Here is a 22,034-nt window from a genome sequence, read left to right as displayed (position 1 = left end):
TGCTGATTGTTGGGACAAGGCTTGAGGAGTCAGGGTATTTATAAAGCTTTGAAATTTGCATCACCTGGCCTTTCCTAACAATGATTGTGAACAAGCCATAGCCTTAACAAGCTAATTAAAGTCTGAGACCTTGGTGAAAGTCATCTGAGAGCTCAATCTCTTGGGGTGCCCAAGCTTTGCACAGTGCTCCTTTCCTTTTTTTCACTCTAAAATTGTACAGAACAAAAATAATACACTAAACTTGCTTAAAATGTTGAGAAGAATGTTTCATCTTTAACTTTATGATTTTTGGAGATTTGTTCATCTTCTACTCACTTAACTATTCACAGTAACAGAAATTTTGGCCTGGGGTGCCCAAACTTTTGCATGTTACTGTATATGTGTGTACCCCTCAAGGTTGCCCCTCAATTTTGAGGCAGTGCCCTCAAGTTCTGGATAGCTGCACATTCACCTGTTCTAGACCTTTCAACATTCAGTAGATTTCAATGAGATCCCCCTACATTCTTCGAAATTCCAGTGAGTACAGGCCTAAAGCTGCCAAACGCTCCTCATATAAACCCCCCCATTCATTCCCAGAATCATCCTCGTGAACTTCCTCTGGACTCTCCAATGATGACACATCCTTTCTGAGATGTGGGGCCCAAAACTGTTGACAGTACTCCAAGTGTGGCATGACTTGTGTCTTATAAAGCCTAGCATTATCTTCTTCTATTCCCCTTGAAATAAGTGCCAACATTGCATTTGCCTTCTTTACCACAGATTCAACCTGCAAGTTAACCTTCTAGAAGTCTTGCACGAGGACTCCCAAGTCCCTCTGCACCTCTGATGTTTGAATTTTCTCCCCATTTAGATAATACTTCACACTATTGTTCCTTTTACCAAAATGCATTATCATAGACTTCCCAACACTACTCCATCTCCCACTTTTTTGCCCATTCTTCCATTTTGTCTAAGTCCTGCTTCAATCGCGTTGCTTCATCAGCACTACCTACCCATCCACGTAACTTTGTAGCATCCACAAACTTTGCCAAATATTGACCCTTGAGGAACACCACTAGTCACAGGCAGCCAACCAGAAAAGGCTCTCTATTCCCTCTCACTGCCTGCTGCCTATCAGTCATTCGTCTATCCATGCCAGTATCTTTCCTGTAATGCCATAGGATTTTAACATGTGAGGCACCTTATCAAATGCCTTCTGAAAATCCAAGTAAATGACATCTACTGCCTCTCCTTTGTCCACCCTGCTGTTACTTCCTTGAAGAACTCTAAGAGATTTGTCAGGCAAGATTTCCTTTTACAGAAACCATGTTGACTTTGATTTATTTTATCATTAGTCTCCAAGTACCCATAGACCGTCATCCTTAATAATAGATTCCCAACACTTTCTCAACCACTGAGGTTAGGCTAATTGGTCTATGATTTCCTTTCTTTTGCATTCCTCCCTTCTTAAAGAGTGATGTGACACTTGCAATTTTCCAGTCCTTTGGGACCACGCCAGAATCAAGTGACTTTTGAAAGATCATGACCAAGGTATTGAATATCTCTTCTGCAACCTCTTTCAGGACTCTGGGATGAGGTCTATCTGGTCCAGGTGACATCCACCTGAAGCCCTTTGAGTTCAGTTAACACTTTTTCCTTTGTAATAGCAATGGTACTCGCTCCTGCTTCCTGACGCTCGCAGACTTCTGATACACTGCAAAATACTTATTCAGTCCATCCGCCGTTTTGTTATTCCTGAGTACTACCTCTCCAGCTTCATTTTCCAGTGGTCCACTATCCACTCTTGCCTCTCTTTTACACTTTATGTATCTGGAAAAACTTTTGGTGTCCTCTTTATAATATTGACAGGCTTAATTTCGTGTTCCATCTTTATCTTAATAAATTTTTTTAGTTGCCTTCTGTTGGATTTAAAAAAAAACCTTCCCAATTCTCTAACTTCCACTAATTTTTGCTCTATTTTCTACCCTCTCTTTGGCTTTTATGTATGCTTTGACTTCTCTTGTTAGCCATGGTTGTGTCCTTTTTTCTTTAATATACTACTTCCTCTCTCCCCCACCCCTCCAGAAAGCCAGTGTGGCTTCCGTGCAGAGCGTGGAACTGTCGACATGATATTTGCAGCACGCCAACTCCAGGAAAAATGTCAAGGGCAGCACAGCGACGTCTTTATGACCTTCGTCGATCTGACCAAGGCTTTTGATACGGCCAGCAGAGATGGCTTATGGAAAATAATGGAGAAGTTTGGCTGCCTTAGCAAGTTCATCATGATTGTTCAGCAGTTCCACGATGGCATGATGGTGAAAGTTTTGGATGATGGTGACGAGTCAGAAGCTTTCCCAGTGATGAACGGTGTGAAGCAAGGATGCATTCTCGCCCCTACACTCTTTAGCATGGTCTTCTCTGCTATGCTGAATGATGCCTTCCGTGATTGTCAAGATGGTATATACATCAGATACTGGACTGGCGGTGGGCTATTCAACCTCCGACGTCTACAGGCTGTTACAAAGGTAAAGGAGACCATCGTCAGAGACCTCTCATTCGCTGATGATCGCGCCCTCAACGCCAACACAGAGTAGAAGATGCAGCGAGAAATGGACTGCCTCTCACGAGCCTGTGACAACTTAGGACTTGCAATCAGCACCAAAAAGACCGAAGTTATGTACCAGCCCACACCTGGAAAGCCCTACCAGGAACCATACATCACAGTAAAGGGGCAGAAGCTACTGGCAGTCGACAGCTTTACTTATCTGGGCAGTACTCTATCACGACCGGTGAACGTAGATGCAGAGATCAGCAGCAGAGTTGCCAAAGCCAGTGCCGCCTTTGGGAGACTCCGTGAGAATGTATGGGAGTGGAGAGGACTCAGCCTCACCACCAAGCTGAAGGTCTTCTGAGCAGTGGTTCTCACCACCTCCTCTATGCCAGCGAGACCTGGACTGTCTACAGCAGACACTCTAAACAGCTCAACCACTTGAGCTGCCTCTGTAGACTTCTCCACGTACGATGGCAGGAACAAGTCCCAGACACGGAGGTCCTGGAGCGGGCTCGTACCCACAGCGTCCACACCCTCCTGCAGAAAGCCCAAGCCAGATGGGCTGGCCATGTCATCAGGATGTCTGACAGTCGACTACCAAAACAGCTGCTGTATGGAGAGCTGAGCCAGGGCAAGCGCTCAGTTGGAGGGGAGAAGAAACGTTTCAAAGACTGCCTCAAAGTGTCCCTCAAAGACCTTAACATCAATCCCAGTAGCTGGGAATCGCTTGCTTTGGACCCACAGTCACAAACCCTCCACCTGATAGAAGTTGTGATCGTCTTCGGCTCCGAAGGACGAACAACAACATCTTCCTCTTTGGGATGTGTATATCCTGTGCCATGCGAATTGCTTCCAGAAACTCCAGCCATTGCTGCTCTGCTGTCTTCCCTGCCAGTGTTCTTTTCCAATCATTTCTGGCCAGCTCTTCTCTCATGCCTCTGTAATTCCCTTTGCTCTACTGTAATACTGATACATCTGATTTACAGACAGCAGAGTTATTCAAGAATTCACTTTGAGCTTATTTATATTAAAGCAAGTCTTTGCTCTCAGGATAAGAACTCAGAATATGTGAACGTTGGATAAGCAAGAGTGTACTATAGTGGTTGAGTGGCAGAGTGGAGATATGTCTCTACCAAAGGAGGTGTAAGTCACTCCTTCCTTCCTCTAGCCTGCAGGTCACCCTTGGACAAAGCTTAGCGCCTGCTTAGCCCCCTGATCAGGGTCACACGAAGCCACGGGAGCAGGTGGTGGCTGGTCGTATGAGCAGCTGGTGCACATCACAAGTCCTGGTTATGCGACCACTGACGCCAGGCAGACAATCTCTGAAGAGTATTGATAATGGCTGGGATCACCCATCTTGTAAAGACACTGCCCAGAAGAATGCAATTTGCCAAGAATTATGGTCATGGCCATAATCACCCATGCCATACAACATGGCACATGATGATGGCTAGGGTGGTAGATATGTTGGGTAGTATGGTGCAGTAATTGTTGCATTGCTGTTTTGCAACTTCAGGGTCCTGCATTCGATCCTGTCCTCAGGTGCTGTCTGTGTGGAGTTTACATGTTCTCTGCATGACCATGGAGGTTTTTCATAGGTTGCTTCTCTTTCCTCCCACATTCAAAATATATCAATTCATTTTTTACTGTAAATTGCCCCTTAGAGCAGGTAAGTGGCAAAAGCATTAATGAAGGTGGTCATGGGTGTGTAAGGGAGGAAAAATCATTTGTGAGATCATAAAGAAATGAGGAATTGGATCGATGAGGTTGCTCTGGTGGTAACGAACATGGATTTGATGGGCTACATGGAATCGGTGTCGTAATAAATAAAAAATAAGAATCTTGTGCTCAAGATCAAAGTAAATTTGTTATCAAAGTATTTATATGTTACTATATACAACTTTGAGATTCATTCTTTTCAGCCATTTAAAAATACAGAAATACAATAGTTTATGAAAAACTACATAAATACTGACAAGTAAATGAAGACAAATTGTGCAAGTAAAAAAGTAGAAATAAGCAGTAAACAAATAATACTGAAAGCATCAGTTGTTGAGTACTTGAAAATGACTCCATGGGTTGTAGAGTCAATGCAGTGTTGAGTTGAGTGAGTTATCCACGCTGGTTCAGAAGCCTGATGGTTGAGGGGTAATAACTGGTATGGAACCTAAAGCTCCTGTACCTCTTGCCTGATAGTAGTAGTGAGGGGTGGGTGGGGGGTGTCTGATGACAGATTCTGGTGAGGAGGCTTTTGCCTCTGATGAACTGGGCTGTACCCATTGTACTCTATGTGGAGTGTCCACTTAATCCAGTCTATGTTTAATTTTATGTCACCAGCTTACATCCACAAAAAGTGAAGATCGATTGAAGTATCTGCTGCAGCGGTTGCCTGGCTACTGTCCTGAGTCAATGGTAAGAAGGATATAGTCCATTATAACTCATTTTGAATTTCTAGTTTACTTGCTGTGTATCATTGTCAGTACTGGAAAGCTGAAACTAAAAGTCTGAGATGTTTTCTGTTTGGACCATGATGAAAAGCGAGCCCTGTGTTGTCTTTCGTTTGTGAAAGTGCATAAAGTCATTTTTATCTGGAATTATTTAAAGAATGAGATCAACATATTTTAATGCTCTTTATATGTGTTGTTTTTTCAGCTTGATTTCTGGGTTTGCATCAACGCTTCTTTGCCCGGTAAGTCATGTTGATTGTAACTGAGAAACATGAGCTAGTGAACTTGAAGATTAAAGGAATTTAACTTGAAGTAAATGCATATGTTGGGGCCTAGTACATTCTTTACTTTAACTGATTTGATGCTGGAAATCCAGAGCAACACATACAAGGGTGGCAAGGAGGCCTAGCGGTTAACATAACGCAATTACAGCACCAGTGACCATGGCCGATCTGATGTTGGTCTCAGTCCCATTTTCTTGCTTGTTTTCCTCAAAGCCTGGAGATCTGGAGTTGGCGGACTTTTTGTGTCAGTGGATGAGTGGGTTTCATTGAGGAAGAGGTCTTGTTTTGCTGCTGCTGTTTTGTTACTTGCTGTGTTCTGTGTTGTTCTGCTGAGCATTGTCAGCATGCTAGGTTCGTGCTGGAATGTGTGGCATCATTTGCAGGCTGTCCCAACATATTCCTAGGTTGTTTTGGTTGTTAACACAAATGATGCACTTTATTATCACAGCTTTGTGGACCAAAGGGCCTATATTGTGCTGTAGGTTTTGTGTGTTCTATTATATGTTTCAATGTACATTTGATAAATATGAATCTTGTATGTTAATCTTTGTTTTCTTATAATTGGCAGTGTTCTTAACATGTCTTTGACTTTTTTTTAATCTTCATTTCCTTCCCATGCATTATCATCTTTGTCTTTTTAACTGGAGAAGTGCTTTAATCTTTTTCAAACAAAAAATATCTGTAGTGTTTTTGTTTTTACAAATGCTGTTAATTTACTGTTATATAGGCAATTCCCATTTTATGGGAGGGTTGGTGTTCTGCTCCTTAAAAACTCTCCATATTATGATTTTCTGTAATGTGAATCCATGTTGTCTGTACATGCATCAAGAAATATAAATTCTCTTAATGACTTTTTTTGCACAGAGAGTGGCAATGCTGGGTTTGAATTTAGAGATACGGCATGATGAAAGACTCTACCAGCCCAGCAAGCCTGTGCCACAGAGACTAATTTGCATTCCTGATTTAGTAATCGAAGGATACTAGCTCCTGCTTTAGAAATTTGTGTTCAGTGCTACCTTAATGATTTCTCCTCCTCTGTATCCTATCACCTCTTGTAAAGTTAAATCAAACAACATGGGCAACAGCAGGGCTTTGCTTCCAGATGAGCTCAGTGCCTTCTCTGCTTATTTTGACTCTCAAAGTATGGATCATGAACTCCCACAGCCCTCAACGACCCTGTGATTTCAGTCTCTGAAGCTGACGTGTGAACCCATGAAAAGCATACAGTCCGGATGGGGTTCCTGGCTAGGTACTGAAGACCTGTGCTGATCAACTGACTGGAGTGTTCACCGAGACCAGTAACCTCTAGCTTTGGCAGTGTGTGGTACCTAACTACTCCAAGCAGGCTTCAATTATATTGGCTAAGAAAAAAAAAGTGGTAACCTGCCTCAATGACTATCATCCAGTCGCACTTGCATCCACTGTGATGAAGTGTATTGAGAGTTTGATGATGAAACATATCATCTCCTGCCTCAGAAGTGACTTGGATCTGCTCCATTTTGCCTACCTGCACAACGGGTCCACAGCAGATGCCATTTCATTGGCTTTTCACTCAGCCCTGGAACATCTGGACAGCAAAGGTGGTTAGCAAGATTTTTTTAACCAACTACAGCTCAGCATTCAACGCCATCATTCCTCAAAACTGATCAATAAGCTGCAAGACCTTGGCTTCAATTGTGCAACTGGACCCTCGTTGTGGAATTGGATCCTATTTTCATCACTTGCAGACACCAGTCAGTTTAGATTGCCACAACATTTCCTCCACAATCTCCATCAGCGCAGGTGCACCACAAGGCTGTGTGCTTAGTCCCTGCACTACTCACTTTATACTTGTTGTGTGGCTAAGCACGACTCCAGTGGCATGATTAAGTTTGCCGATGACACCACTGTCATTGGCTGTATCAAAGGTGGTGACAAATCAGCATATAGGAGGGAGGTTGAAAATCTGGTTTCATAATAATGACCTCTTCCTCAATGTCAGCAAGACCAAGGGTCTTATTATCGACTTCAGGAGGAGGAAACAGAAGGTTTTTGAGCCAGTCCACTGTTACTATTTTGGAGGTCTTGGCCTGGGCCCAGCATGTAACTGTAATTACGGAGAAAGCATGCCAACTCTTCAACTTGAGTTTGAGAAAATTCAACAGGACATCTAAAACTTTGACAAATTTCTATAGATAATTCGTGGAGAATATTTTGACTGATTGCATCACACTGGTGGAAGTACCAGTGGCCATGAATGGAAAATTCACCAAAAAGTAGTGGATACAGCTTAGTCCATCGGAGGTAAAGCCCTCCCCACCAATGAACATCAACATGAAGCGTTGTCACAGAAAAACAGCATCCCTCATCATGGATCCCCACCACCCAGTTCATATTCTCTCTTCGCTGCTGTCATTAGGAAGAAGGTATAGGAGCCTCAGGACTCTCACCATCAGGTTCATCAACAGTTGTTATCCCTCAACCAAAGGGGACATCTTCACTCAACTTCACTTGCCCCATCATTGAAATGTTCCATCATTGAAGGAATCAATTTAGAGGACTCTTCATCTCATGTTCTCAATATTTCTTGCTTCTTTATTTATTATTATTTTTCTCTTTTTGTATCGGTACAGTTTGATGTCTTTTGCACATTGGTAGAACGTCCAAGTTGGTGCAGTTTTTTAGAGGTGGAGGAGGTAGAGTATGTTTTATGATTCACTCATTGTGCTGCTCAAACATGGAGGTTCTGTCTCAGTCCTGCTCACCCACCCTGGAAAATCTAGTGCTCCAATGTCGTCCATTTTATCTACTGAGGAGTTTTCTGCCGTCACATTGATAGTGGTGGACATCCCATCTCAGGCCAATATTGGGCCGACAACATAATTAGCAGGCACGAAACTGCGCACCCTGATGCCTTTCCTATCATGGTAGGGGATTTCAACCAGGCCGGCTTGGAGAAGTCTCTGAATAACTACCACCAACATATCACCTGTGGAATCAGAAGAGGCAACACACTTGACCGCTGTTAAGACGATCAAGAACGCTTACCGTGCCATTGGAGGGTCTGATCTCCTGGCGCTACTTCTACTTCCAGCATGTAGCAAAAACTAAAGGCTGCAGAATCAGTGGTAAGAACCAATAAGGTATGGTCAGGGGCGCACTTACATGTTTACTTTGAGTTGGTGGACTGGGTTCAGGGATTCACCTTCAAGTCTAAATGAATAAGTCACAGTTGTCACTGACTTCATCAAGACCTGTGTGAATGAGTGTGTGCCTTTGAGAACATACTGGACATGCCCAAACCAAATTGTGGATGAACCAGGAGATTCATTATCTGCTGAGGGCTGGATCTGTGGCATTCGAGATCAGTGATCCAGTAATATATGAGAAATCCAAATACGACTTGCGGAAGACTATATTAAGGGGATAAAAACCATTCCGATTGAGGTTAGAAATGGAATCCGATGCACATTAGCCCTAGTAGGGGTTGCAGGACATTACTACCTGTAAAGTGAAACTTAACATCATGAATCATGCTTCACTCCCAGAGGAGCACAACGCCTTTCCTTCATGCTTTGAAAAGGAGAATAAAACTATACTTGTGCGAATCCTTGCAGCATCTGGTGACCCTGTGATCTGTGTCTTGGAGGTCGAAGTGAGAGCATTGCCACCATCAGGGAGGGGGTACAGGAGCCTGCAGACATTGTCAATGATACAGGACCCCCATCAACCAGGACATGCCCTCTTCTCATTGCCACCATCAGGGAGGGGCTACAGGAGCCTGCAGACATCGTCAATGATACAGGACCCCCATCACCCAGGACGTGCCCTCTTCTCATTGCCACCATCAGGGAGGAGGTACAGGAACCTGCAGACATCGTCAATGATACAAGACTCCCATCACCCAGGACGTGCCCTCCTCTCATTGCCACCATCAGGGAGGGGGTACAGGAGCCTTCAGACAAAGTCAATGATACAGGACCCCCATCACCCAGGACATGCCCTCTTCTCATTGCCACCATCAGGGAGGAGGTACAGAAGCCTGACAACACACTCTCAACATTTCGGGAACAGCTTCTTCCCCTCTGCCATCAGATTTCTGGATGGACATAGAACCCATGAACACTACCTTGGTATAATTTTTCCCTCTCTTTTTGCACTACTTATTTCGTTTTCTTTTTTTAATGTATATCTACTGTAATTTATAGTTTTATTATTTTGCATTGCAATATACTGCTGTCACAAAACAACAAATTTCACAACACGTGCCTGTGATATTAAGCTAGATTCTGATTCTGAGAGTGGTGGTGCTGTGGAAGTGAGGGGTGGAGGCGACGGCACGGCATTCAGACAGAGTGTACGGTGCACGTGTGCTGGGGGTAGCAGGGTGTTAAGATGTCTAAACTTCAACCTGCATATGGAACTAAGTAAGACCATATTTTCCTTTAGTGATTGGATAGCATCTTGATTGGGTGATAACCAGAATGCACATCAAAGAACGATGATCAAGAACTCTGTCATTCAAGTTGGCATTAAGCATTAGTGTGTTTTTGATCTTGTACAAAACATTAAAACAGGTGTTTAAAATATGTTGAACACGAGATTCCGCAGATGCTGGAAATTCAGAGCATGCACACAAAGTGCTGGAGGAACGTGAGAGGTCAGGCAGCATCTGTGGGAATGAATGAACAGTCGATGTTTCGGCAGAGACCCTTCATCAGGACTCTTCGTCATCTAAAATATGAAAACGTTACTTGCTGAAAATTTTAAATAGAATGGGATAGGATCACAAGGTATCAGATTTGTACTAGACGTCAAGTTTTAAAAATAGTCACTGGATGGCCAATTACAAGAGCCAGACTGCAGCCACATTAAAATCACCACACTTGAGTGAAGTGTGCCAAAACCACCAGACTCGTACTTTATTCAGCTACCAGATGGACTGTGTTCAACAGGTCTGCATTGGAAAAACTATCAACATAATCAGAAGGGTATGCACAATGTGTTTTTTTTTGCTAACTGGTCTGTGTGTAGTTACAATAGTCAAAATACAAAAAGCCATAAGGAGAAAAATGATGAAATAATAAGGAAAGCTGATCAATAATATAAAAGAAGATGCCAGAAGTTTTCCAGATATATAAAAAGAGAGGTGAGAGTGAATATTGGACCTCTGGAAAATAGTAATGAGGGACAAAGAAATGGCAGGCAAACTTAAATAAGTATCTTGCATCATTCTTCACTGTGAAAGAGACTAGCAGAATGCCAGATATGCGAGAGTGTCAGGAGATGGAAGTGAGTGTCATTGTTATTACTAAGGAGGAGGTGCTTGAGAAACTAATAAGTATGAAGGTAGATAAGTCATCTGAACCAGATAGACTACACCTCAGAGTTTTGAAAGAGATAGCTGAAGAAATTGAGGAGGCATCAGTAATGATCTTTCAATAATCGCTAGATTCTGGAATGTTCCTGAGGACTGGAAAACTTCAAATATCGCTTCATTCTTTAAGAAGGGGGGAAGCAGAAGAAAGCAAGTTATACACCAGTTATTTTGACTTCAGTGGTTGGGAAAATGTTGGGGTCCATTATTAGGATAAGGTTTCAGGGTACTTGGAGGCAGATGATAAAAGAAGTCCAAAGGTTCATTTTACTGTATGTAGACAGAATATAACACTGAGATTCATCTTCTCCAGAAGGCCATGAAACACAGAAAAACCATAGAAGTTGTTGAGGCCCTATTCCCGCATGAAAAAGAAACAGAATCCTCAAACCCCAAGCCCCCCACCCTTCCCTTGTGCAAAAACTAGCAGATCGCCCACCCAGATGTGGCAGCTAAAACGTTATACCCCTAAACCCCAAACTCTCCCTCGCACAAAAACTAACAGATCGCCCACCTGGACACGGCAGCTAAAACGTTATACCCCTAAACCCCAAACTCTCCCTCGCACAAAAACTAACAGATCGCCCACCTGGACACGGCAGCTAAAACATCAAGCCTCTCATCCCCCATCCTCTCCCTCACACAGAAACTAACAGAATGCCCACCCAGACAAGGCCCCTAATCCCCGAGCTCCTCCCACGCCAAAAAACAGCAACAATAACATCAAACACCTAAACTCTCCCTCACCCAAAAGAAGTAACATATTGCCCACACGCTGATAGAAAAAGAAAACAGAAAAACTGACAGAGGCCAATATAAACTATAGTCCACACAGATAACCTCATATGTCTTGGAATTTCGAAAACATCCGCTGTAGTATCCAGGAGAGCAACAACTTTAACTCCATCCGAGGGGCCTTCATCCGCCAGGAAGTTGGCCTCCTGACTTTTGGCTTGACGCGGCTTCCCGCCAGGAGTGACCTCCAGCCTGATGTGGCTTCTCCTGGGGACCCCGTCTCTCCGCATTCACCTTGAAGTTTCAAACTTCTTCAATGCTCAATCAGCAAGGAATGTGGCCAAAGTCAGAATCGCTTCGTTCTGAGGAAATCTTGCCTGACAAATCTGTTGGAGTTCTTTGTGGAAATACAGTCAGGATAGACAATGGAAAATCAGTGGACGTTGTTTACTTGGATTTCAGAAGGCCTTAAGCAAGGTGCTGCACATGAGTCCCCTTAACAAGATAAGAGCTGATGGTATTACAGGAAAAATACAAGCATGGATAGAAGATTGGCTGTCTGGCAAGAGGCAAATAATGGGAATAAAAGGAGCCTTTTCTGGTTGTCTGCTGGTGACTAGTGGTGTTTCACAGGGCTCTGCGTTGGGATTGCATGTTTTCACATTATATGTCAATCATTTGGATGATGGAATTAAAGGTTTTGTGACCAAGTTTGTGGATGATATGGAGGGCCAGGCAGTGTTGAGGAAATGGAGTCTGTAGAAGGACTTGGACAGATTGGAAGAAGTGGCAGGTGGAATATAGTGTGCCTACTATGTGATGGGCAACCCGAGCTTGAAATGGGGTCCAGAATAGGCCCTATGAACTGTGCTGCTATTATTGAGAGAGAGAGAGAGAGAGAGACAAGATTTAATGTTATGGTTCCTCTGCTGATTGTTTACCTTTCTCCAAGGACACTTTGCCTGCTTGTTAAGATTCCTGCAGAACGAGCAGGGTGGAGCCGATTGATGGACAGCTGGTGTCCAGCATGTGGAGATAAAAAGCAGGTCCACTGGGACACAGACAGACACACCATGGGACACTGAACGAGCTTTGTGCACCCACAGGAAGGTGGGGTTTTGGAGGGTCGATTCAGGGAAATCGATCAGTGGCTGACAGTGTGAGAAGGTGTGACCAGTGGGAAACTAGTTGTGTGCCCTCCCTTGCCTGGGTGATAGTTCCACAACTGAAGAACAGTTGTATGTATTATGTCGATTATGTCGTAGTTGGTGGCCACAACAGGACTTCGGAAGACAACGGGAAGATCGACGGCATCACCTCTCCCCCCTCCCCCTCCCCCCTTCCCCTGTCTCCAATGTTACTCGAGTAACTACCTTGACCTGAACTGAATGGAACTCTTCACCATTGTAAGACTATCCATTTACCCCAAGGTTTGAAAGAGCCTGGTTTTGGTTCCTATTTCCACACTTCTGCTGGTTTGTTAACCCGGTCACGGGGTACATGACAACTATTACTAAGGACGAAGGTGGTTGGTCAAGTGTATCATCATGCACTTGGTTAGATGAAGTAAAGGTGTGGATTATTTTCTAAATGGAGAAAATTCAAAAATCTGAGATGCAAAGGGACTTGGCTAATTTTCCTCCTATGTCGTCTTGTCTTATGGTCTGGTCCAGAAAATTGGTCAGGTAGCCATTAGTCCCCTGCCTCCAACCCTAGCTTGAAAAAATAAACTTAAGATAACCATCTAAGCCAAGTGCTCTGACTTAACTTTTCAAGCCCCTCGCACATTTCTGATGTACAGTATTTAAATACATTTAATTGTTTTGTTGTAATGACATAGAATGGACAGCACAGTGCAGGCCTTTCTGCCCGCAAGTTATAATGACCTTTAAACCGACTCTTAAGATCAATCTAACTGTTCCCTCCTACAGAGCCCTCCATTTTTCTATTATCCATGTGCCTATCTAAGAATCTCTTAAATGTCTTTCATGTATCTGCCTCTAGAACCACCCCTTGCAGAGCGATCCATGTATTCACCTAAAACAAATTGATATAAAGTCTCTCAGGATGAGGCTTTTCATTCCAGGACGAAGGAGATGTCTTCCCTTTTTAAACAAAGGGGCTTCCCTTCTTCCACTATCAACTCTGCTCTCAAACGCATCTCTCCCATTTCTCGCACATCTGCCCTCACCCCATCTGCCCGCTACCCCACTCAGGATAGGGTTCCCCTTGTCTTCACCTACCACCCCACCAGCCTCCGGGTCCAATGTATAATCCTCCATAACTTCTGCCACCTCCAACGGGATCCCACCACCAAGCACATCTTTCCCTCCCACCCCTTTCTGCTTTCTGCAGGGATCGTTCCCTACACAACTCCCTTGTCCATTCATCCCCCCCCACCCCCATCCCATCCCACCGATCTCCCTCCTGGCACTCCTGGTAAACGGAACAAGTGCTACACCTGCCCTTACACTTCCTCCCTCACCACCATTCAGGGCCCCAGACAGTCCTTCCAGGTGAGGCGACACTTCACCGTGAGTCGGCTGGTGTGGTATACTGCGTCCGGTGCTCCCGGTGTAGCCTTTTATATATTGGTGAAACCCGATGCAGACTGGGAGACCGTTTCGCTGAACACCTACGCTCTGTCCGCCAGAGAAAGCAGGATCTTCCAGTGGCCATAAATTTTAATTTCACGTTCCGTTCCCATTCTGATATAACCATATAACAATCACAGCACGGAAACAGGTGATCTCGGCCCTCCTAGTCCGTGCCGAACTCTTAATCTCACCTAGTCCCACCTACCTGCACTCAGCCCATAACCCTCCACTCCTTTCCAGTCCATATACCTATCCAATTTTACCTTAAATGACACAACTGAACTGGCCTCTACTACTTCTACAGGAAGCTCATTCCACACAGCTATCACTCTCTGAGTAAAGAAATACCCCCTCGTGTTTCCCTTAAGCTTTTGCCCCCTAACTCTCAAATCATGTCCTCTCGTTTGAATCTCCCCTACTCTCAATGGAAACACTATTCACATCAACTCTACCTATCCCTCTCAAAATTTTAAATACCTTGATCAAATCCCCCCTCAACCTTCTACGCTCCAATGAATAGAGACCTAACTTGTTCAACCTTTCTCTGTAACTTAAGTGCTGAAACCCAGGTAACATCCTAGTAAATCGTCTCTGCACTCTCTCTAATTTATTGATATCTTTCCTATAATTCAGTGACCAGAACTGAATTCGGCATACACCTCCACGTCTGCTTTTGAAGAACTTGACAGTCCTATCCTGAAGGTGTATAGTGAACCTGTCAATCTGAATTGCTGCGCCCACTATGGAAGGAGTTAACCAGTTTTCTGTCAAACAAAGGACATGCATGGCCCTAATGTTCCTCTGATACAACACCTCAGTGCTGAGATCTTAGATTATATTTACTAGAGACTGTACATTTTACAGTAAGGTAGTCAGTATTTGGAGTCTGAAACTCCATTTCCTTAAATGCACTTGTATCCCTGACCTGCAGCCAAGTTTTCTAAGTGGAATCTGGTGAGAAATATGGCCAGAATCAGCATTGTTTCCGTCAGTTTTAAGCAGTGACAGGTCATTCAGTAGCAACTGTATAGACCATGGAAGCAGTTGTCATTCTCGGCTGAATTGGGAATATATAATCGTATCCATCGAGCTCTGTTGCACGAGGTTGGGTTCTGAAGGTGCCCTGGCCTTCCCTTTACTCCTCTGTAATTTGAGTTTGAGTTTAGCTTTGCCCTCTCAAATTTTATGGTGAATTCTATCATATTATGTCTATCCATGGCCTCTACTGTCAAGATGAAGCCACACTCAGGTTGGAAGAACAACACCTTTATATACCGTCTGGGTAACCTCCAACCTGATGACATGAACATTGACCTCTCTAACTTCCATTAATGTCCCTCCTCCCCTTCTTACCCCATCCCTGATATATGTAGTTTTTTTTCTCTCTCTTTCTGCCCATCACTCTGCCTGTTCTCCATCTCCATCTGGTGCTCCCCTCCCCCCTTTCTTTCACCTGAGGCCTCCTGTCCCAAGATCCTTTCCCTTCTCCAGCTCTGTATCACTTTTGCCAATCACCTTTCCAGCTCTCAGCTTCACCCCACCCCCTCCACTCTTCTATCATTTTGCATTTCCCCTTTCCCTCCTACTTTCAAATCTCTTACTATCTTTCTTTTCGGTTAGTCCTGACGAAGGGTTTCGGCCTGAAACGTGGACAGTGCTTCTCCCTATAAATGCTGCTTGGCCTGCTGTGTTCTACCAGCATTTTGTGTGTGTTGCTTGAATTTCCAGCATCTGCAGATTTCCTTGTGTGTTTGATATAAAGTCTTTTTTAAAATTAAGTGTTTAGCCACAATAACACTTAAAAATTAATTGATTTGAAAAGCATAGTTTAATCAGAGCTTGCCATTACTGTCTCTCAAAGCCATTCCTTTTCATTTATATGAATGGAGAAACATAAAGTTGAGATTCATTTTGCCCGTCAAATTGGCTTTTGACACTGAGATTCTGGCTCTGTGTCGATGTGCAAAGTGTTAAGTGAATTCAGGACTTCCACTTGAAATTGCTAGTATTTCCCTGTGAAATCTGAGCAGTTGAATCTGCAGTACATAAACAGATCATTCAGTAAATGCAGTTCAAGCTGCATTGAGCCTCCTGTCTTCACATTGTCAGAATCCTCTGGTTTTCCTTTTAAAACCTTCCATATTGTTTGCCTCTTTGATTCATTATATGATTCAGGGAGAGTAGATTCTAGATGGCGATGAGGAGGTATTGCTTTTCCGAACCAGTACTGAATTTGTAATTCTCTGCCTTGGAAGGCAGTAGTGGCTACCATATTAATTACATTTAAGATGGTTAGATCTTTCCATTGTTTGGGGGGGGGGGGGTGGGAGGGTTCAGAGGGTGGGAGGGTTCAGAGGGTGGGAGGGTGTTCAGAGGGTGGGAGGGTTCAGAGGGTGGGAGGGTGTTCAGAGGGTTATGGGGAATTACTCCTATGTCTCATGGTCTGACGGAAAAGGCAGGTAAGTGGAGAGAATTGCATGGCTGGATAATCCATAATCTTATTGAATTGTGGAACAAGCTCAACCAGCTAGTTGGCCTACTCCGTGCTCCTGTTTCTTACATTTGTAACTATTTAGTTTCATTCTGTTTCAACACTTTTTTTCTTGTATCCCCATTAATTTTGGGACTAACTTATACACTTTGGCTTTCAAGTTCTGGTCTTTGCAACATCATCAGATCAGCCTGCAGGCTTCTCATATTTTTAGAGAAAAGGAGCCCTGAGGAAAAACTACCCTATTAGTTCCGGAATCATCCTTCTGAATCTGCTTTCCAGCTTTTATCCCTCTCGGTTATTAAAAAATGATGCCAGAAATACTTAACAGGGCAGGCAGCATCCATGAAGAGAACAATAGTTCACCTTTCAATCGAAACTGGAAAATTGAGAACACAATTGTCTGTAGTTATGGAGAGAGCAATGTTTATCATGGCAAACTGTTGCCCGTCATCCATTTTTCCAATGTATTAAAGTCAATGAAGATAATGCAACCTGTTTATCTTCTTTTCCCAGCCATATTTGTGAGACATTGATTACCTTTCTCTTCTGTGCATTCTCTTTCTCATTCCTCTGTGCTCCTGCAGCACTATTACTGCACCAGGGTCAATTCCACTGCTGTCTGTAAGGAATTTATACATTCTCCCCCAACTGCATGGGTTTCCTCCGGGTGCTCTGGTTTCCTTCCTCATTCCAAAGATGTGTGGGTTTGTGGGTTAATTGGTCACATAGGCGTAATTGGGCGACATGGCCTAGTTCATGGTTCTAATTTAATTGTCATTCAACCACACATGAATAGCCATGAATACAACCAAACTGAACTGCGTTACTCTTGTGCCAAGGTGTAAAACACAGTCAACAGTCACACACAGCACAAAGCACATATTGCACATATAAGATATCGGTACAATGCAGCTACACAGAAAATATAGTCCCTGCGTAAATGAATGTTGCGGAAATCTGCAGTTGAACACAATACAGCTTGTCTTCTGCTGAGTGAACACTGGGAGGGCAGCACAGACTCCAGCTTGGCTGGAAGGACCTGTTACAGCGCTGTTTCTCTAAATAAAAATAAAATTTAAAATTTTTTTCATCTAATGAGAGGCTGTCTCTGGGCACAGTTACTGCAAGTCATTCTGACTCTACTGAAGCTGAAACTGTCTAGCCTGTCACTGCAGATTATCTTGACCTGATCTTCCACTCCTTAGTATTCACAGCGGGCAATGTTTCCTCTAATTTTTGTTCACAGCTGCACAGACCAACCATTGGTCCAAGCCGGAAATCTTTATATGGCCGGAAAACTGTGCGGCACTTCAGTTTTTTAAATTTATAATATGCACATCAAACAAACACAAACCACAACTCACAACATAAGTAAATGATGTCCCCTTCTCCGGGCATCTGATGAACCCGAAGTAATAGCAGAGACGGATACAGTTTGGCAGCAGCAGAGTTGCAGGAGTTGCCAGTCAGGGCCTCCAGCTCCAGAATTTTCCCTCGGGGTTTACTCCAGAAGCTTTCCCCATGAATGGGTATAGCCGCAATGCAGCAGAACTTTAAGACTAGAGTTTTCCTCCTTCTGCCAACTACAGCTGATGAACCCCATCTGCTGAAGTGACTGGTTTTAAGGCACCAGTAGCCTGCCTTTGCTCCTTCTCCTGCCGGTAGAAATGGTTCGGCTGGGCTAAGTCACGCGTGAAGGCCAGGAGCTGGACTTGGTATCAGAGGCTATTTAAGACATAAGGCAGTAGGAAGTTGGAGCTTATTACCACTGCCATCTCTGGCAATGACGACCATAAGGAACCAATTAACATTAATATCTTGGATAATGTAATTAGACCGTGTTTGCAGGAATAGGGATGTGTTTTTAAAAAGTTGTTTTGTGATTAAAGATGTAATTGAATCTGATGCATGCAGTTAATGATAATGCTTCTAACATGGTGTTTTCTAGTTTAGACACTAATGTCCCACTTCACATAACTACAAGGGTTTTCTGTGGCTATGAAAGAGAATGCGATTTTCCAGGGGACCTCTGACTCATTAGCGCATCGTTTTAGTTTGGAATACTGCGTTCTATAATGTTATTCCTTTTGCAGCGGCTGATGGGAACATTTAGAACATTGAGTCACCTACAGTTACAACATTGAGATTTGTTTGCTCATAGGTAGCCAGAAAGCAAGAAACCCGAAAGAACACAATTAAAGAAAGAATTAGAAATAAAAGACCAACACCAAAAAAAACCCCACAGATCTTGCAAACAATTGAAGGGAGCAACAACATTCTGAACCAAATTGAGTCCTCAGATCTGAATCCCAGAGCATATTAAAGTTTCACATTTCAGAAGTCAAAATGCAACAATTCATTGCTTATGGTTTTAAAGCAGACTCTTTTTGTTAGGTTGTGATGTTTAAAACCCATTTTTATACGCTTTTTATGAAAACCTCTATTTTGTTAGATTCCTTTGCAGTTTTGTTCTGTCCCGAAATTCATCATCAGATGCAAATCTCTCCTGTATTCACTTTGTAGGAGCACCAGGAAAGTCAGAAGGCTGGGTTGGCCTGGGGTGTTGTGAACTCGCCATTTCCTTGGACTGTCGACGTGCATGTAAGCAGGTAATGCACCTCAGCTGTGTATGGCTTTCAGATGGCACTTTATTGAAACATACAATGTTTTTTAAATTTATTCTTTCTTTTTATTTACTGAGGCAAGCTGCCCAGCAATCCCCAATGTAATCCAAGCCTAATCATTGGACAATTAATGATGACCAATTAACCTACCAACCAGTTCATCACTGGACTGTGGGAGGAAACTGAAGCATCTGGAGGAAATCTGCTTAGTCACAGGGAGAACTTAAAAACTCCTTACAGGCAGCAGCGGGAATTGAACCCGGACAACTGGCTTGTAAAGTGGTGTGCCAACCACCACACTACCATGCCGCCCCTCATTATTAAGATGGAAGAAGTTGCTTTTATTTACAAGAGCAGCAAAAGCATTTTATAATGTGCTGAGGATGCTCATGTTGATAGTTAATTACTTTTGGCAGCAGTTAGTGTTTACATGTAGGCAGATGTAGAGAATGGAACTGACACCACTGCTCTACAAAAGTCAGGCTTAGACATCATGAGCTAAATGGGGATTGTAATAATTTTTAAAGTTTAAAAAATCTAAAGATTAGTTTTATTTGTCATATGCACATCAGAACATAAAGTGAAATATGGTGTTTTGCATCAGCGACCAGCGCAGTCCGAGGATGCGCTGGGGGCAGCTTGCAAGTGTCGTTATGCTTCAGATGCCAACGTAGAATGGCCACAACTTACTAACCCTAACCAGTATGTGTCTGGAATGTGGGAGGAAACTGGAGCACCCAGAGGAAACCCACATGCTCATGCAGGGAGCGCGTAAACTCCTTACATGCTTAAGACTGGAAGTCTCCCTGCCTTCTCACATCCTGCAACAGGAACATTGCACTATCCTCTGACCTGGCTGAGTAGATATAAAGAAGAGAAGAGGAAACTGGAGCTTTTTCTCCCTTTGCTTTCTCTGACCGAAGCCTTCCTTTGCTGAATCCTCAAAGAGCTAAAGCCTTAAGATCGCCACTATATTTTATGGTCTTTGGTCTCAGTTCTTTGTAATTCATTCCCTAACCTTATTTGTTTCTACCTACACCTCCTTCAATAGCTCAATAGTTCCATTTGATATCAGAGAATGTACGCAATATACAACCTGAAATTTTTGTTCTTTGCAGATATCCACAAAAACAGAACAATGCCCCAATGAATGAGTGACAGTAAAAAAAATTAGAATCCCAAAGCCCCCACCCTCACTCAAGAAGCAGCAAAACATCAACCCTCCCCACTCCCCACTTCCCCCAAAAGCTTATGCATTCTCCACCCTACCAGGCAAACAATAGCATAGTCTGCAATAAAGGCAGTACAATAAGAACTAATTATTCACTCAATAACTCGACGTGCCACAGGCCCTCCCTAATGATGAGCCAGTGGTGTCACTTGAAAACATTCCTTAAAATTCATCTCTGATCAACTATTCAAGTACAAAGTGGAAACTTTGGAGAGAAATAAAATAATCAAAACCTGTTCTGAATATTTGAATTTTTATTATGGATTTACTGTGATTACTCACAAGAAAATGAATTGCAGGATTGTGTATAGTGACATGTATGCTTTTGTGGCGACCCACTTTCTGCACAGGCAAACCGGCTCACAAATAGCCAGCGCGCAGGGGGAGACTTTGGTAATGCACCTCTGATGTCATTTCCACCCGTAGAGGGCGGGTGCTAGGGATTTAAGTGCCATTGCCGCGAAGTTTGAATAAACTAGTCTCGAAACGACTTACCGACTGCGTGTCGTTATTTCTAGCTCTGTATGTAGTATATTGCTACATTGGTGAGCTACATTCGCTACACTTTGATAATAAATTTACTTTGAACTTTGAATATTGCTGAGGTTTAACTTCTCTTACTAGCAAAATGTGTTGCAAATATCAAACTGTGAGAGTTATTCCTTGCATAAGCTTTAAAACCATGTTCATGGAACAGCAAAATCAAACAATTTAGATGTGTTGTATACAGTGAACTTAGAGATACCTGCATAATATCGAGATCCATAGCAACAAACAAGTGAATCAATTGTGTATTGAATAAAGAAAGATTTATATTTGATTTATGACTTCTATGATACAAGAACCATCCAAATGTTTTTTGGTTGGTGAAGTACTTTTTGAACTATTATCACTTCTGTCAAAAATAATCACAACAGCCAATATGTTCATGGAAGTATTATCATTTCTGTTACTGTTTTTATTACGTATGTGTTAATTTGTTTCTTTTAGGCTTCTTCAAAGAATGATCTTAAGGACTGTCGAAAGGAATTTGAGGTCAGTGTAGCCAAATATTAATAAATTTGTAGCACAATATTGAAATTAAGCAATTTCTCACTGTAAAAGGGGGAATAAAAGAGACTGTGGCTAAAGAAAGCAGGTGGTGTTTGCACAGCTTGTGAACCAGAAGGAAATGGACTACTCTTTCCAGGTCCTCAAGGAAACTTCACTCTGCCAGTTGCTATGATTCCCTCCCCATCACAAAACTGTTGCCTTCTCAATCCAGGCCCTGTGTATGTTATTCATTTTTATCCACAAATTGCAATATACTGTGTATGTACAGTATGTACTCTGCAAAAGTCCTTTTTTCTCTCCTGTATTTACACATTTTGTTGCTTGCCCATCCTGTTGGGTGCAATCCTTCACTGATTCTATTATGGTTCAAGGATTGACTCAGTACAGTACTGTGCAAAAGTCTTTGGCAGGTATATAGAGCCAGGATGCCTAAGACTTTTGTACAATACTGTATTTGCCTGTGGATAAAGAGCAAGGCTGTAAATCTGGCAGGTGCAAAAGATGCTGGGAATGGTGTGGTGGAGCACTGTGGAAGGGTTGTGGGGCAGATGGCAGAGGAGTGCCAGGGGTGGGGTGCGATGCAGGGTGTGCTCCTATATCTTATGATCTTATAAGGAAAAACAATTAAACGAGCTCTGCCATTATTAGAATTGTATATGTACATCAGATGTTTGAATATAATT

At 43.0% G+C, this 22,034-nt stretch overlaps 1 protein-coding gene across 1 annotated transcript in view; it reads left to right on the top strand.

The window, feature by feature from the left end:
- LOC132407436 (reversion-inducing cysteine-rich protein with Kazal motifs-like) overlaps nt 1–22,034 on the top strand; it is a 135,804-nt gene that overhangs the window by 87,803 nt on the left and 25,967 nt on the right. Inside the window, exons 5-8 of the mRNA XM_059993974.1 lie at nt 4,868–4,942; nt 5,183–5,219; nt 18,967–19,052; nt 21,289–21,333. Of these exons, the coding sequence (XP_059849957.1) occupies nt 4,868–4,942; nt 5,183–5,219; nt 18,967–19,052; nt 21,289–21,333 (243 nt within the window). The remainder of the gene's footprint in view (nt 1–4,867; nt 4,943–5,182; nt 5,220–18,966; nt 19,053–21,288; nt 21,334–22,034) is intronic.

The sequence above is a fragment of the Hypanus sabinus genome, chromosome 1 (assembly GCF_030144855.1).
Source record: "Hypanus sabinus isolate sHypSab1 chromosome 1, sHypSab1.hap1, whole genome shotgun sequence".
Taxonomy (NCBI): domain Eukaryota; kingdom Metazoa; phylum Chordata; class Chondrichthyes; order Myliobatiformes; family Dasyatidae; genus Hypanus; species Hypanus sabinus.
The sequence above is the reverse complement of the archived record's forward strand: the minus strand, read 5'-3'. Positions and strand labels throughout refer to the sequence as shown.